The 18466-nt window shown below is 45.3% G+C and overlaps 1 protein-coding gene across 3 annotated transcripts in view; it reads right to left on the bottom strand.

Moving 5' to 3' along the window:
* The window catches only part of SH3PXD2A (SH3 and PX domains 2A), a 249853-nt gene that overhangs the window by 188573 nt on the left and 42814 nt on the right, over positions 1-18466 (bottom strand). For all 3 annotated transcript variants that reach the window (XM_027692136.1, XM_027692139.1, XM_027692138.1), the window contains exon 2: positions 16761-16841. In XM_027692136.1, coding sequence (XP_027547937.1) covers positions 16761-16841 — 81 coding nt within the window. The remainder of the gene's footprint in view (positions 1-16760; positions 16842-18466) is intronic.

Below are 18466 nucleotides of genomic sequence, written 5' to 3'. Positions count from 1 at the left end.
GGAAGCACAGCTACTGCTAACCTTCCTTCATTATCAAACACAGAGAGAAAAGGCATGGGAGGGCAGCAACTACACTCCCATGGCCAGCACAGCAAGCTGCTCTTTGCCAGCAATGCAGATGAAAGGTATCATGCTTAATTAGGGCTTCCTTTGGGGGGAAACCTTGGCTCAAGTAACTGAACAAATAAATTGCACTACCAGACACACACATACACACAAATAACCTATTTTCTTCAGCCAGGTGCAGACAATTGTTTCTAGCCCTTCATCTGGGGCTGGTGCACGTCTCTCCATGAGGTCAGATGCAGGAGAACATCACACTGGCCAGAAACGGAAAAAAATGAGAGTGGCTTAAGAACAACAGAAATAAAACTCAGAAGAAGTTTTCTCCACCCAAACAGGTGCAGAGATGTGATTATATGAGCTTCAACACATAGGCTTTCAACACAGCCTGACTGCAGATCCAATGTGGTTAAGGAAACTTTGAAATCTCACCCCTGCTTTGAACCTTGAAGATTAGTATCAACCTGGAGAAGGATTTGAAGCTGGAAGAAGATGCTCATGTTTCGAAAGCAAGCGCCAGCAGGTGAAGGGGCAGGCAAAGGGGCTGTTCTCCATTACAAGAGGAATTGAATTGCAAGAGCAGCTTGAGAAGGTGATCCCCTTGCCTGGATGTGGAATTGAACAGCATTAAACACTGCAAGCACAACAGAGCCTTGAAAATGAAAACAAATTTCCCTTCTCAGCCATACTGAGGCATGCAACAAGGCAAACCACCAGACAGCTTCACTTGCCCTTCTGTTAAAACTGAGCAAAGGAATAGGATTCATACATCAATGCTCCTGCTGACAGATGGGCTGACACTGTAATAGTATCTCATCTACTTAAAAGCATCTCTCAAATGTCAAAGGTAGAAAAAGAACTCCAGACTTTATATTCTGACTCTGAATGTGTCCCTCGAGGTATTGCTTCCATATTTGAACCATGCAGAAAGAACCTATTTCTATCATCAGATAGGAACATAGAGAAAGAAGGAAAAACTAAGATGAGGAAAAGATACTGCTGGGGGCTTATGGGGTTGATTCTCAGCAGAATGCTGATTTGCAGGAGTCTGACAGTTCCAGTACACTTGCAGGTGCCCTGTGTGCCTGCAAGCAGATGAAAAAACAATGAAAATACTCCAAAAAGCAAGAGAAAGAGCCAATTTCTGCAAAATCAGTGATTTCTGGGATGCAGAGTCTCCCTTTTCCATGCCTTGGTACTTTACGCAAAGGCAACTTTTCTTCATGATGCCACTGAATTTTCAGGCACAACCAAATTCCCTTCCCAGGGAAACCTCTCTTACACTTATCTCCCAACTGGTAAGCCTCCAGGAGCTATTATGGTGCCAGTGAGTATAGAGCTCACTCACAGCAGTGAGTATACAAGGATTAGGTAGTTTGCAGCAAACTACAAACTGGCTTATATTCTTTAATAGAGAGGTGATCAAACACTGGAACTGGCTACCTAGGAGTGGTAGGTATGCCCCAAGTTCCTCAGTATTTAAGAGGCCATTAACAATGCCATTAACTTGCTTTAACTTTTGGTTAGCCCAAAGTGCTCAGGCAGCTCCACTACATTGTCATTTTATGTCCCTTTCAACTGAAATACTCTATCCTAATACTGAATGCCTGTAGGATGGACATAAAGCAAGAATGTCCATATTTCTGGTGTTCAAGATTATGACAGTCTCACAAGATGAGAATTTTCTGTTAACTTTTACTGTCCTTGGATCAGAACCCAATTTCCAGGACTGAATCTAAAACTCCACGTGAGAACAAAATGATCAGTCTGAGTTTCGACACGACTGCAGTCACCGCTGCATCTGGATACCTAACAGCCACAAATTAATTTATCCTCTCAAAATCCATGGGAGATGAATGCTCTTTCAGAACAGGGAATCCAAAGCAAAAATCTCTAAAACCCAGCTCTTCTGCTTTAGTCAGGGCAGGGAAAAAAATACAGTGTTCTTTCTTGCAGCTCTTATGCAAGAAACCACCCTAAGAAAATTACACAGAAGGCCAATACATATTATGTGCCTTTAGACTAGGAACTACAGTTTGCACCAGCAGAAGTATGAGACAACACTCGTCACCCCCATGGAGAAAAACAGCCCCCCGTGCTGGCGGGCTGGAGCACATGGAAGCAGTGACTGTAACCTTCCCTGCACCAAGCTCTGGCTGCTGATCTCCCAAAGGCAGGGACACAGCCAGTGTCCAGCACAAGTGACACAATCCTGAAGTCTCTCTTCCCAGTTGCCCCATCTCCCTTCCCTACACAGGTAAAATGCTGCTGGCAATGTAACGCATTTATCTCAAGAGAGCTCCCAAGCTTAACTAATCACGATGAACAAAGGGATTATGTCTTTCAACTTATATTCAATCAGGGGTTGTGGCTTCTCATGCCTTTTCTAGCCTCTAACACCACAGAGATGTACCTCTGTTCAAAGCTGGTATTTGCTACTGAAATACAAACAAATTAACACGAGGGAAGGAAAGGGTTAGTTTTCCATTCTGAATATTGACTTACTTGAGAGCCTGATGTATTTGAAATCAATTTTTAAAAATATATTTAAAGGGCTCTCTTTTATAGAGGGACTTTGTTATGATGTGGAAAATTCACAGCTCCCAACATCAAGCCATGGGTGGAGGGAGTCTGGAGTATGAATTAAAAATAATGTGGTTGTTTGCAGAAATTAGCGGCACCGATTTAAATCCACACTCCCCTCCCTCCTCAAATAATCACCCTGTGAACAGAGGTGGTTTATGGAGCCCTCTGGAAAATGTTCCTCATGGCCTCCATTCCGAACCCGAAATAAAATACATTACATTGCAGCAAATACTTCACCAGGGTGCTGCTCCCTCTTCCCCCCAACCCACGCTCCCATTTGTTGCTAATTAAATGAAACAGCAGGTGCTCAGACCACAAGCGCAGCAGGGCTGGAGTGAGTGCAGTGATTAAACCCCCCTGGAATGTCTTCTTGGAGAGCTGTGTCTTTCCAGGGACTGGACTGTAAGAGGAAGGACGAGATTAGAGGCAAGGGCTGGGTCGGTCTTTGGCTGCGAGCGCCACAATCAGGGGGTGCTTTCGAAGGACGAATGATCATTAGAAACATCAGGTTTCTGGGGAAGATGCTGGCCCTTCTCTGCTTTGCTGAGGCACCTTTCCAGCATCCTTGCCACAGGGTGCATACAACACAGTGTGCTCTGCCTGGAGAAATCTCCTTTCTCACCCAGTTGAGACCCACCATGCCAGCACAGAGCAGCCTCCCCCACACCAAGGCATGTGTGGGTACCTCAAATCTTCAGGCAATGATTAGCAATGCAATCCCCAAAGCAAGAAGCCATCCCAGCCTAACCTGTGTGAGGCCAAGGAACGAATATGCCACAAGCCAGGGTGTCAGAGCTAGCTGGGGAAGTTATAGGCTATGTCTGAACTCATGACAAACCAGGTCATGCTAATCAGCTGTTCCTAGTTGCCACCCAGAGCAAATGAGTGCAAGTCCAGACAACAATTTTTTAACAGTAACTCATTCTTTGAGACATGTCCTTACACCATGACTCCTGACATTCATTTACCTGCTTACCTCTGTGCTGGAATCTCATCCAGAGGTACTCTGGGGACACAGCATGAACAGAACCCACTCTACTTCCTTCACATGAAAAAAAAAATGACCCTTGCTGCCACCAGTGCCATCACCAAGTCTCACCTCCTGACACCAGAAGTCAAGAAAAAACAAAAGGCAAATGCTATTCTGTTATTAACAGGGGATAGACAGTGCTGTAAGAAATGGAGAGACGTGGAGCAAGGGGCATTTACAGGCAGCCACTGATGAGCAGCCCATCAAAGCAGCTCTCCCCTGTGTCCTCCTCTGGAGCCTCCTTGTTTCACCCCAGCAAAGTCCTTCCCCTGCTCGCCATGAGCTCCATCAACAGCCAGGTCTCCCTCCCATTCCAGCGTGCCAGTCTCGCTCTGGTGGCTTCCCATGGAGATGAGCTGGGATGACTTTAAACACTCAAAGGGCACCAGTGAGTACCAACTAAGGGGACCCTAAACAGTTACTAACTCCAGTAACATGGTACAAGCCTGGAAATAAACTCCTCATCCCTTCTACAAATTCCATTCCTGACCACAAGAGTCCATGGGACCAGGACATAATCTCAAGAAAGAAAAGCACTATTTATATTTCTGCTGAGCACTTCACTTCTCTTTGGTCACTCTGCTGATGCTTCACTTCTTCACCAAACCCTGTCAGAAATGGCTGGGGGCTCGGGGGGGAGGAAAGGGAACATGGTCATTAAGGTCTGGCTTAGCTACTGTAATAAAGCTAACATTTGGCTCTGTTAAAAAGACTCCCAGCCAAAGACTTCAAAGCATTTTACAAACATTAATGAATAAACTTTCTCCAGGAGGGCTGATTATAGCCCCCATTTTATGGGTGTATATATTTCCAGATAACCTTCCTGCCACACCAGAAGTTCCCCACTCCTTCTTCCACACCGCAGACTCCCAGCCCCTAATTACACAAAAAACATTTCCACACTAAGGCGATGAAATATATTTTGACCTAAGAGTGGAACAGGATTCAGCACGAGGCTTCCTAACAACAACAGGCAGGAACTGACAGCCCAAGTGCTCCTACAGCCCACAGCACCCTCATGTATAATCCAGGGCTGTCCCACGCCCATAATGAACCTGAAACTTTGTAAGACTCCTCTCCACCCTGGAAACACCTTTTGCAAACTTTTCCCTTTACATCAGGGTAACTAGGGACCACCTTCATGGAGCACACCACCCTTTATCACTCCATCTGCCTTATTCCCAGATCCCAATGGCAAAGGAATCTCTGCCACCTTCTGAAGCACCAAATGCTAAATGTTACCCTTACGTGTAAGTAACCAGCACCCCCTAACCCTCAGCATAGCAACACAACAGGCATCACACATGGCTACAGAGGTTTTTGCAAAGCTGCACTAAAAGTCACCGACACACAAAACCTACCAGATAACCAGAACTTTTTACAAGGATGCAGGTGTTTGCCATGTGCCATCCCACAACACATTTTCTTCACCAGGAAGACACGTGCCAGTTTTGTTCAAATAGAAGCAGCACATCACTGTAGTGATCTGAACAAGCCTGGACTTGAATTTCAAAGATGCCCAGGCCACAGAGAGGCCCAAACATGCCACCTTACTGGGCTGTTAAAAGCCAGAGATTAGCCAGACAAAAAGAAAAGCCTGTGAAATAATTTTTTGCTCCAGGTGGATAAGATGTATTCCCTGTAAGACAAAACTTTGATCACTAAACTCACCTTAGTCCTTGGAAAGAATTTTTTCCCTATTATCATTTTACTTAGTCCTTTTCTTGTTTGCTTTCCAATTTCTTCCCATTTGGCATTTTCCCCTCTCTCTCTCTCAGTGTTTTTGTAGTTTGTCCTCCACCTCTCTCAAAACACCTGGCTGAAGTAGCAGCTCAGCAAGTCTCACTGGTTTTCTTAACACAGCTCTAAAAAAACAAATGCATTAAGATCCAGGCACACGGCTCTGATGTTACCTCAGTTTGCAAAAGCACCACTGAATCAATTAGAATCTGCCCTTCACTGATCTGGTGAATCAGAGGCATCTCTGCATCAACACTGATGCCCCATGAATGGCTTCAATTCTGCTTGTACTGCAGAATTACAGAAATTATCTTAAACACACTAGGGTGCTTTTCTGAGTCTCTGCTTAGTCCTTTGAGAGCTTGTTCACAGCTCCCGCCATCAAGAACTTATCAACAACTTGCTCCACTCTGAAGTGTGAACCTCCTCACTGGACTGTAACTCCCTGCTCTGCTGACTTTGCACCCTCACGGGGTTCCAATGCACTTGAACAACTCCCATATCCAAGGACACACACGCACCATCAGAAACAGCTGCAGGCCTGAACCGTGAGCTGCTACATAACTGCAGCTCCTACCCAAAATAAATATCCTGGGGCTTGGACCCAGGAATGCTTGTGGACTGCTCCCAGGGCACCCTTCTCTCTCAGACATACCAAGGGACCATCAACTCTGCCATGCTTCTCCTGGGCACAGACAGGGAAGAGCAAACGCTAACCCAGCAGTGAAATGGAGTAGCTTCAAAAAACTTCAGTTATGGGCACCTGTGTGGGTAAATGCTCAGTGACAGGTGTGGAGTCAGCAGGTTGCCAGCCAGGGCAGTGCCAAGGGATCCGACACGCTTTAAGAGTTCAAGTCCTCCCTTTCCTGCACAGATCCTACAGATCAGACCTCTCCTCTGAAATAGAAAACAAAAGCTGGAGAGTAAAGCCCTCAGCTTAGCTGAAGGTTGTTCAAACTGGACACCCAGGAACGAGTGTGCAGGACACTGTGCTTCCCCCAGAGCATCACTATTCTTGCTTTTTGCATGACTACATAAAGCATCTGCTCAGCACTGTGGTTCCTCTGTGGGTTTTGCTGCCCTGACCACTCCACTTCAATGCTTCCCCTGAAGGAGGGGAAGTGGAAATTGCAGAAGACAGTTCTGCAGTGGGAATACTTGCATTTGCACGAGACAGGAAACCTCTCTGGCTGCAGAAAAGGAGAACCGTGCTTAGACTTGAGGCAAGCAGGAAGGGAATAAGGGGAAAACAAACTCCCAAATTCACACACAGTGCACTGATGATGAAAAGGATTCAGGTGCTACAGGGAAGAAGCAAATAGCACCCAGTGCTCATAAATCAGTCTCAGGTGAGCCTGATCACAAGCCTTCCCTGTGGCAGCCAGGACTGTGCACAGTCCACAGTGGAAGAGGTGCCAGTTGATGCTTTTCTGTGTCCTGTAGACAAACTCTGGTGTGACAGGACCAAGAGCTACTGGCTCCTTCCAGACATGGCCTTCCCACATCTGAGTCTGTAAGAGCAGAAAGCCAGGAGGGGTGAGGTGACAGAGAAAAGAGCCCTGACAGAGCCCTGCATAAACTTTCCATTATGTCTGGGCGATTTTCTATTTGCACTTAAATGCAATAATGTAAATAAACTCCACATAACCCTTGCAGGGCTATTTAGGACGTTTGTGAAAACAACCAGCTCTTCTCATCATGAGCCAAGGGATGCGAACACAACAGGCACTTCTCATCTTGTTCTCTGCACACTTAATGAAAGTGAAGGATTGTATTCCCTGCACAAAAGCGGAATTGTGTTTCAGGGCTGGGGGTGTGAACCCCGTGCGATTTTCCTGCAGTATAAATAATTAAAAGCTGAGTACGATTAGGGAAGAGCGGCAACGTAGCGGAGAGGGTGGAACTGTCATGCCTGAACTTTTGGGCTTGAGTGTTTCGGGGAAGAAAGGCCACGGAAAAATCCAGCCAAGGAATTTAACTTTCTCACAGATATTCCAGAAAAAAAATAAAAAGGCTGATCTTGATCTCTGAAAAGAGGAAATATGCTAATAAAGCAGCACTTGGGGAATTTGCTGCCTGTGTGAGGCCAGCAGCCTGAGAGCTGTAGCTTTGGCTGGGGCCAGTCCTACAGCCAAACTGCTCCCCTATGTTTTATTGTTCCAGCAAACAAAACCTGGAACAAGGTTAACAAACAAGTGGGCTGCTCCCAAGGCTGAGCTTTAAATCCTGCTGTGGAGACCTAATGGGATATGATGAGAGCTTCCAAAACCAGCATAATGGAGATGGAGGGGGGATAACACAGGAGGTATAAGTTGAGCCTTGACATGCTCTGATGAAAAAAAGCTTTCAGCCCAATTTTATCATTATTCTGCATAATCCCTTGTATGAGATACTGTCCAGGCACAAAACCAGCAGGTCTGGGCCCAATACCAAAATTTTCCATCATGGTTCAGAATTTTTGGCAATTTCAGGCATGGTTTTAGATTTCCATTAGCTCTATAACCTTGCAGGAACTAATGCTCCTGATACATTTGATTTTTAACACATAAAGTAACCAACAGTTATGAAAATAGGTCTGAATCTTCCTCAGCTGAAGTAAATTGTCTCAGTTCATTTGGAAAAACTTGTTGCTTTTCCTCTCTGCGGCTGTATCCAGGAGAGACCTTCCCACACCACAGAGTCCCTACCATCCTCCCAGCCTCCACGTCAGTGGTAGGTGGGGAGTGTAGGTACTGATAACAAGAACAACTTACACAAACCAAACCTCTAGAAAGCAGGGAATAATTCCAGCAAATAGCCCTTTTGACCAATTTCACTCTTTTCTGTGCCTGCTAGAGGTCCGTAAGTGGAGTTTGATATTCTTCAAGGATTATGAAGGATATTTGCAGGTAACAAGCTTGTGTAGTTCAATTGGTAGATGCAGAGTATCTGATATTAGAGCATAAGATAACCTTCCTGTTCCCCAACAGAATGGTTTTAATTCTTTATAAATCAGATTACTACTCCAGACATGGCAAATTCATCTACTGAGAAATCTGCTATCCATTACAGTTCTGCAGCACTCCCTTGAGGTTCTTGGGTTGGACAAACCCACCCAAGTTAAACTCTTTCTAGGTAGTTCATAAAAAATGCATGCACGCAAAAAGCACATAAAGCAATTTAGTTTAGCTTGCAAATAATACCCACAGAGGCTTTTTCAGTCTAAAAATACTATCGCATGAATACATGTGCATTTGGTCAAAGTGGCATCATGTTTCAGCCATCAGCTTTGAACTGGAGAGGGAAGCTGAACCAAGAACTGGCATCACAGCTGAACCTTCACAAACCTTTTCCAAATCTTATGCAAGCTTAGGGCAGAGAGCCTTTAGAACAGGCTTCTCTCATACTCGTAAAGTCCATACACCTTCCACAAAACACACCTCACTGGGCTCTTTATAAGCAGTGAGAGCTCACCATTGCAGAGCTCTGCCACTCATTTCTGAGATTTTCCTGACTGTATCCGTAGCTCTGTCAGGGAAAGCTCCAGTCCGATTGCTGGGGACTGCTAACCAGGACAGTTTCCACAGCCACTGTTGTGGAGATTGGGCCTCTCAGGGAATCTGCTTTATGAGCTCTCACTCATAAGTCATTGCCATCCTGGCATGATCACACACCTTGGAGATGGACTTCACACTCTCCTCTGGCTGGTGAGATTCACAGGGCACTGAATGTGCAATCCAAGCCTCATCAAAGGGTGCAGACTAAAACCCAAGCCTTAGCATCTTGAGGGGCAGCAATTTCCAAAGCAATTTCCACTGCCCACCATGGCTCACACACTGTCCAGGCACTGCTCCCGATATTTCTAAAAAACACTTCAAAAAACCAAAAACCAAATGCAAATTAAAAAACCCAACAACCCGCTACTACTCATTTGTCTAACTACATGTAAAGCCTGGAGCTTAATTAAACTTTGTTTTACTTCTAGGATCAGGAGCATGCCTAAAGAAGAGCTACAAATTGAATGCTAACAAAGATCTGCCAGTGCTGAACTTTTGCTCAGAGGCTGCAAAAGGCAGGAAATCAGTGTAGAGGATGAATTCCCTTCGGCAGTCAGAGCAGATCATTAACTGTGCAGCCCCTCTGTAACAGCTGAGGTTGTGGTAGCACAGCACAAAGACAACACAATGATAGCAGGAAAAATTAATCTTTAAAACAGCCTGCCACTCGATGTTGTGCTCCTGTAAGACCCTAGAAGTGAGTTAGCATTTAATCTGTGTTAGATAAGGGGAAAGCTTCTTGATTGTGCAATGAAATGTTTAAATACTACTGATTCCACAGGCAGGATATGAATGCCAGGGAAATAAGTACTTGTCGACATCCAGGAGAATATCAGCATTGTATGGAACAATGTTCATGTGGTGTGACGACCCAAACATCATTCATCGCTCTCACTGATGCCATGGTGCAGTCCTAGACCCTGGCCATGAGAAGGAAGGGAATGGAGGAGGACACAGCTGTCAGAGACACAGCTTTGAGAGATTCCCATTCCACGGTAGGGTCAGGACAACCACCCAACCAGAACCGCTCTGCCACTTTGTCCAGAACACGTAAGACTCTTGTGGGTGTTTCTGGTATTAAAAAACTTTCTCTGCATAGTGAGAAGTTATGATGGCACCACTGGGAGACTCATCTCTGCCCCTCAGCAGCTCCCAGAGAAAAGAAAAACCTTCATCCTTTGATAGCAAAATCCACTCCCTATCACTAGAAGAGGGCACTTCTATTGCATCCTCAGACCCCTGAGACATAGTGGTGTGGATATCACCTCTGTTCTTGCCTTGCTGCTGTCCCACCCTGAGGAGCTGGCTAAGCTACCACAAGCCACCACATCACTTTCTAGGCCAGACCTGAACATGGGGCACGCAAGGGAGAGTATTGGATTAGTGCTGAGCACCCAATATTGCCCCATAGCCACCATGCAAAAGATTTCCATGCTGCAGCACAGGGGTAAGACTGAAGTGTCAGATTTATGCCTCAACAGCACCTAAGTGCAGAAGTTCACAAGGGAGTTCCTATAGGCTGGGTCATCTCAACTGCAGGTTATTCACCGTGTTCATTGAATGCACCGCTACTGTAGCTTGGCAAGCACTTTGCCATTTGCCCATCATGGACCTCATCTTTGTCTGATGTGTAAAGTCTCTTTGAAAACAAATACTGGAAGCTGAACAGATTGTTTTGCCAAGCAAACATTTAAATAATGATGGAAATAAGAATTATAAACAATTCCATTTATTCATCGAACACAAAGATACTGCCCCGAGCCAACTGGTATCCTAAGGTACTGACTGACGGCTAGAAGGACAAACAGTATTTAAATAGCCTTTAAATCAGCAGAGACAACTATTACCAGCTCAATAACCATATCAGCTATTAATTTTCCCAGGGGCATCTCAATTCCCACAGCAAGCCCTGCCACATATTTGCCACTGGGCTATTTTTCTGAGGGCAGCCATCGAGGGGTCCCTGCTACTAAGAGTCAACTCTTGCAAGCACAGCTGCACCAGGAGCTCCAGCTCAGCTGCCAAAACATGGGAGGCACAGTCAGCCATCATAGATGGCAGCGCAGGACTCCTCCTGGAAATCTGTTTTTTTGCATCCACCTGTTTCTTCCCCTTTGCCTTATGTTTCACTGTGCACTTGTACCACAGCTTAATGCAGCAACCCTCTGCCATAATGTTCCTCCCTACCTCCTCCCCTGCCCTATTCAACCTCACTGTCTCCTCCAGCTTTCCTGCCTGTTTCCTTACGCACCCTCAGACGCACACATGTAGCCCAACAGAAACACTCCCTGGGAATCCTTTTAACGCAAACCTCCCACGCTGTGACAGGGGCAAGCTGCATCATGCATGGAGCCACAACACCAGCCCTCCTTCCCTTCCCACAGTGTCAGCCAGGAGCCATGTGCAGGGTGGCATCTATAGAAGAGTGTCACACATCACAGAGTGACCCTGTGGATGGCTGGGAAGACCAGGAAGTGACTCCACTCATCCTGCTAAAAAGGCCTGGTGAGTTGAGGGTTAGGAGTCAGCATTTGCAAATGCAGGAGCACACTTACCCCATTGCATTCTTACCTACACTCTTCACCACTGACAAATTTAGTGCATGCTTGAGCTTGTCCATTCACCACTCCTGCAGAGCTAAAAGCATGAACATTACAACATGAAATATTACGGGTCCTTCAAAAACAGTCATTACTGAGTTAGACTCCACTGGACCATTAGAATTAGGGCTGTAGGTCTCCACTTGGGCAATTAACCCAAATTAACTAATGGCAGTGAATATACACAGTTCCATCAGAACTGCATCAGGCACCTACCCTGCAGATACCCTGTACTGATTCCCCCTTTGCTCTGCACCAGAAAGCCTGTGTTCCAAAGCCACCAGGTCCTGTTTCAAATCATAGTGACCTGGTGACACCCAGGGCACTCAGGCATGTGGCACAGTTACAACCACCTAACTGGGAATGAGAGTGGACATTACACTATTTGATACATCTTGGGGTAACAGAAAAGGGATGTTGGTACAGAAAAGCACGTAACAGAACAATCAATAGCAGCAGCATTCAGATGGACTCCAGTCTGAGTAAGAAAAGGAGATATAGAGACTGCAATTACTGTTTTTTATAGTACTGTTTTTGTTTAATGCCATCTTCAATGTTCAGTTACTCCATTATAGCACCATAAACAATCAGGATGACCCCAGCAATAACAAGAAGCTCTTCATGTTTTATCATCACCCTGAAGACAACTTACATCTCTTTCCTCTTCCTAATAAAATCCTCGATATTCTTTATTTTTTTAGTGTTCTAATTGGCTGCTAGTGAGGTTCTCTTTCTGTGCCACTTTGAAGAAAACCCGCTTAGATCAGCAGACCACATCAGGCAGATAATTTTGTGCTAACACACAAAGCCAGTGCTTGAATGGAGCTTTGTTTATTTGCCTTTTCAAAATTGTGACATTTCAGATATCTCCTTGAAGCCAAAACATCTGTGTAGGTCATTGTGTGGAGAAACTTCGATCTGCCCACCTAACATTCCTGCTGAGGCTCCGGCAGGGATGTCATTTGCCTCTTGTTCAACCAGGAACACAATGTGGGACTATGACATGCTGCATAAGCTCCAGTGTTTTCCCTTGGAGAAAGCTGTATTTCACCATTGTGAGAAAGGATCCTCCCCCAGCTCTGCACAGAGAGAGCCAGCCATCCTCATGGAACATAGGGTTTGGTCCCTCTGCTGAGGTGCTGGTCCTGTTCATACTCTGACTGGAGGCACTGAGTAACACAGGCATGAAATCACACCAGAACATTTGGAGTCACTGAATAAAATGCAGCAGATGAGCTGCTGTTGATTGAAGCTAAGACACGAGGAACCTGTCCAATTTTCCCTGCTCCCTTTGCTGAGAAGAAGGTTTCTTAGTGGGGGGGCACCACCCAGCGGGGGTCATAATAGCTATAAAAAACGCAAGGTGCTACTGAGCAACTGGGAGGGGGATATGGGGAGTGGGGAAAGACCCACCCTTCATACTTGCCACCTGCAAACTTTGTGGTTGCTTTTCATGGGCAAGCACAGCCATGGCAGAGTGAGCTGGCTGCATCCCTGCACTTTTCCACCTTCTGTTTTGGGTAATTATTTATGCACACACTCAAATGCAAATCCCTATCCTGCTAACAGCCTCCAAAAGCACTTTACAGCAAGAACAACGTGGGCCTTATATCTATAGATGTCTTTTATTGCATGGTGGAAATGCCAGGAATTTTCTCTGCTATCCCAATAAAACAGTGTCCTTTCTCAGCTCCTTCAGGGACAACAGGAGCATTGCTGAACTATCACCTCAGGACAGGATTCTGCAATCACCACCAGAAAATCCATCAGCAATGATGGGAGACCTCAAACAGCATGCAGGGAATCTGCCTCAGTGAGCCACCAGCCTGTCTCGAGGGACAGCACTTCCAACGGGCGATGTTTACATCACTCTCCTCACGCTCCTCTGTTCTGCACTGCAGGCAAGCGAAAGAAAGTGGCATTTAAAATATCACATTAGGAGGTAGCTTTGACCCCACATGGTGCTCAGGTGCAAATGTCTCCCCAGGGTGAAAAACAACAGATAACTGGACTTGGCAAGCAATTTATAGTGATGCTTTCATTGATGCACAGTTAATTCAATCTTTTCAATCCTATTTATTGAAACATTGGCACCCACGTGTATTCTGCTGCCATCATTTGACCCATGCTCAGGAGCAGATGTGACTTGGCTGCACAATTAAAGGATGCGGGAATGCCCTGATTTAATTTAAAACATGTATTTATAGATATCCAGCCTCACTGAAGCAGCACAGGGCTGACACTTGGTTTGTTGCTTTGGGTTCTGTTTGTTGTACTTCTCACATCTTTGTGGGGCAAACAAATCCCATGGTATGTCCAGTCACACTGCCTTATTCCTCATCTTAAAAACAACCTGACTCCCAATTCAAGCATATGTGCTGCTGAAATAGCACAACCAAACACTTCTGAGATTTGAATCTTTGGGACACAGCAGCCTCTTACTGCCTGCAGTGCCTAAGAGAATTTGCAAGGAAGTATTTCAAAAAGCTCAGTATCAAGAAATGCTAGAGCTCTCAAAACCACTGAGCCACTTCCCACAGCCGTTTAGGGAAGGGTGGGCTCTTTTTTAAAGCAACATGAAAATGAAGTAGTGAAATTAATTATCTGTATTCCTCCCTTGCTTCTGGGCAGCCCCCTGGGTTTCCCCATGGGTCCTATCCAGTGTCACTGTCAACACAAGGCATTTCAGCCCTGATTAAGTCGCTACAGGTCAGCCCTTATTCCTCCAGTTCTAGTCAAGAGCAAATGAGACACATGCACGCTTTGGAAGTCCTGAAGTGCAGCTCTGTCGTTGACACAGCAGGGCAAGTGGAGTTGGCAGAGACCTGTGGATTCCAGCTGTTTTGGACATGAGTGATGCCCGTGAATTGGCTGAGCATTACTCCCTAAGCATTTACTTAATTTTTTGCTGGAAGGGCCACATGGGGGACATTGTCAAAGTAGATTGATTATGCTAAGGCCACATTATCACTAATGGTATCAGGCTGCCAAACCCAGGTTCAACCAGTGAAGTTCGAGGTTTCTCCAAAAACCTGGAAAGCACAAGTTATCCCCTGACCTGCAGCAAATTTGCATTTGAGCAAGAATCACTGAAGATCAAGCCGTAAGTTTCACAAAATGCAAGGCTTACCCCAAGGGCCCTAACATTCATTTCCTTTTCCAACTCTCTTTGCAGGCTTCGTTAGAGCTGTAAACACAAGCTGGTATTCAAGACTCAAAGCAGTTTCCTTTGCATCACCTAAGAGATGTTCAGACATAAACAAAAATCCAGAAAAAGTAACAGGAGGAAATGGAGGGGGAATCACCTATCACTTCTGGGAGTTCAAAAGCACCTTATGGTAGCCTGAGCACACAGGGACTTGTCTACATCTTAAAGGTGGGAAACTGAGGCACAGATGGACACAGTGATATGCTCACAGAAACATGACAAGGCCATGGAAACCTTAAGTGAAGACCTCAGTTTCTGTAACTGAGCGCCTCATGCTGCAAGAGCTAAAGAGGCTGTTGCAGAGGGCTGTCACTGCTCATGCAGTGTTGGCCCTGACAGAGATCCCTGGGAGGGAAAAGGGTTAAGGAAGGGAATTTTGTTACTTTCTTGTCGTATTTTCTCGTGGGGGGAGAAGCGTTATACAAGCGAGAGTTTTCCACTGGCTAGGCCCCCTTGCACTTATCAATGGGACCTTTCAGGACTCACTCCCTGATTGAGACATCATTTCCTGTCCAACACACTAACCCCATTGATAACTCCACACTTGATGGGAACTTTTCAAACCTACCAGGAAAGGCCAGGAGACCCAGAACAACATATACATGAAAACAGAACTGGGGCGAAAAGAAAAAGAAAAGAAAGAAAGAAAGAAAGAAACAGTTTTGGCCACAATTCGCATGCTGACAACAAATGTTTATGACTAGGGAGCTGTGCCTCTTTAGCAGGTACATCAGACACAGAGAAGATGCTGACACACTCTTCACAGCAGAGGCACTGGCAGGCCTGGCACTTCAGCCCAATAAGAAGTGAAGATGGGCACAAAAGGAAGCTTAAGAACATCGCTCTCTAGTCTTCCAGCCACAGAGCAAACAGAAATCAGGACTGACTGTAGAAATGGTCACATTTTTCACCAGAAAGGCCAGGAGGCCATAACTGATCTAGCTTACAAAACATGCTAGAGACTTCAGGTTTCCAAATATCAGAAAGGAAACATAAAGGGGAGCAATGATGAAACTACAGCTCTTCAAGATACCTCAGATCAGGAACCCTTCTTTTCCTAATTTATCATGGCAAAAAGACTCAATGTTATTTTCCAGGACACAGCAGAATCAGCTATATACATCCTTAACATTGGCTGTGAGGACTCACTTGATATTCTAACCACAGCCCATCTCCAAACACAAGGTCCAGCCCTAAAATCAACATTTTCCCCCAAAGTTCAGGACCTTGTCAAACCACAGCTTTTATTTTCACCCCAGGCAATTATAGTTTTGCTGCCTACAAAGGTATCAATGGATCTTGATTATTGCTAAACAGGACATCAGCCCCAAAGCTCTCCTTACTCATGCAAGTGCCCGGGAACACTACCAGAAATAAAGTAACACTACAAGAAATGAAGCAGCTGATGCCCACACTGAAACTCTATAACTGAGACTTTTCCCGTTTCCTGGTTTCAGACTTTGGTCAGCAGCTATCCAGTGAGAAAGTTTTCAATGAAATCTAAATATACAGGCACAGAATACAGCAAAGGAGCTGTAAAAAACAGCAGGAGCCAGGACACTGGTTGGCCAGCTAGATGGTTAGGAGGAGAATCTGGAAGGTTTCCACTGCAATGTCCATTACTGAACTGCTGTGGGAGTGTGCAAAAGCTCTGTTGTGTTCAGTTATTTAGCTAAGTAGTTTCTGGGGGCCCAGAATGTAGCTCTCTCTCTGTTCTAAGTGCATCCAAAGTATTTAAAATTAGATTCTCTCTTCAATAGGAACCATTCATGAAAATGTCAGCTTAAAATGTCTTTACAGTGCAAGCTACTCACTGTGAGCATACCACCCACTTATCTTATACCTTACAAGGGCAGAGCCTGAAAAGTTTCAAGATCATGACATGTAACAGACCAACCAAGCACAAAGCCTTACTTAAAGGCACTATTAACCCAGCTGGAAACATGACTAGGAGCATGAGCAGAAATAATATTTTATGTTAGACAAGACAGACTTACCTGCAGGTCAAAGAACTTGCTGTATCTCCGGTAGATGATCTGGGAAGTCAGGTCAGACCATGTTACATTGATGATATAGACCTGTTCAGGGAAAAGAAAACACAAATGAGCATGGGCCACGAAGCATGGGATACATCCAAAGGCTGAAAAGTCAACATAGGGTAATTCCAGATCTCACTGGCTGTTCCTGCTCATAATGAGGAATATAGCCCTGAGTGCAGAACTAGTCTAAATTAAAGCCATTTCCCTGCTGCAGCCTTTAGCAGAGGCCTCAGGACAGTATGCAGTGTTCTCCCACACATCTCCATTACCAGTTCCCACCAATTTTGCTCTCCCTGGGATACAAGCTTTAATTGAGAGACAGCACATTTTCTGATCTGTGGTAACACACCCTGCCTTCTATCCTCTTTGGAGGGTCCCAGAGCTGGTTGCAGACATGATTAGGAGAGCTATTCCACCCCTGAAGCAACAGCCCATTGTGGGCTGCTGATCTGCAATCCCATGCTCCAGGTCATCTTTGTACATGGAGATGCGGCCATCGCCCTTCTCAAGCAAGAAGTTGCTCTGGTTCAACAGGAAATTCAAAGCAAACTCAGCTCCAGGGGTACTGGGGGATTAGAGCCATGCAACAGTTGCTTACTCACACCCATACACCTGGGATAGGAACTCAACCCTCTCTCTGCACACAGCCCTTGCTGAGTCACATCATACGACTCAGCACCTCTGGCCCCCACTAGACTGATTTGAAGGTGATGTAAAGCTGGGCAGTGAGAGTGACACTGTCTTCTTAGATTGATGGAAACATCAAGAGAAGCTCAGAATAAGCCCAGGATTTCTCTCGTCTAACCATAGTCCATCCGCAAAACAATCATCTTACAGAAACACTGTTTTGCAAGAAGCAGTGATAAAAATTTGCACACGCATACATACACACATAAAACAGAAAATATATATGTAACAGAAAAAAAATATATGTGTGTATATATATGTTTGTATATATATATATATATATTAAAAAAAACAAACAGAAAAATGCTTCCTTTTGACCCTAGTACTGCCAAAACATTTCTTTTAAAGAGAAAAAATGAGCCAGGTTCTGCTCTCTCATATACTTGCCTTCAGGTCAACGCTAGTCCTGCTGCCTTGATGACAGATACACAAGGATTCAGCAAATACAGGATGGAGGCACCAAGAGTGACCACTGAGGTTACTCACTGAGGGTGACTACACAACATCAATATAATGAAAATCACAGCCAGGCCAGCTCCTGGGCCTTTAAAGTAATTTCCAGGTTTCACATATGGAGTGAGATAACGATCTGGCAGAGGAAACAGGAAAGCATCCCTCCTCCCTCAGCCTCAGTACTGCAGCAGGAGCTCTCCCTTTTGCCATGGACACAGAAGTGAAGCTCTCTGTCTCCAGTGATGGGGGATGGATAAGCATCATCCCCTTCTCCATCTTCCCCAGGGCACTATCCCATCTTGGTAATTGCTACTGTGCTTTTACTGATAAAAATTATTGCATGAAAATTCCTGGAGGGTTGTTGAATATTTGGCTTAACAATGCTTTTCTGAGGACTGCTGAGGAATTCTTCCTTTCTTATTCTTTCCTAGCAGGAGAGAGGTGTCATCTGATATCCCAGAAACCACAGAGGTCCTGCAGCCATACTTTCCTCTCTGCTTGTTTGACCACATTCAGTCCCCAAG

Source organism: Neopelma chrysocephalum, unplaced genomic scaffold (assembly GCF_003984885.1).
Source record: "Neopelma chrysocephalum unplaced genomic scaffold, ASM398488v2 Primary Assembly neopelma1_85, whole genome shotgun sequence".
Taxonomy (NCBI): Eukaryota; Metazoa; Chordata; class Aves; order Passeriformes; family Pipridae; genus Neopelma; species Neopelma chrysocephalum.
Note: the sequence above shows the minus strand (reverse complement) of the source record. Positions and strands in the feature narration are given on the sequence as shown.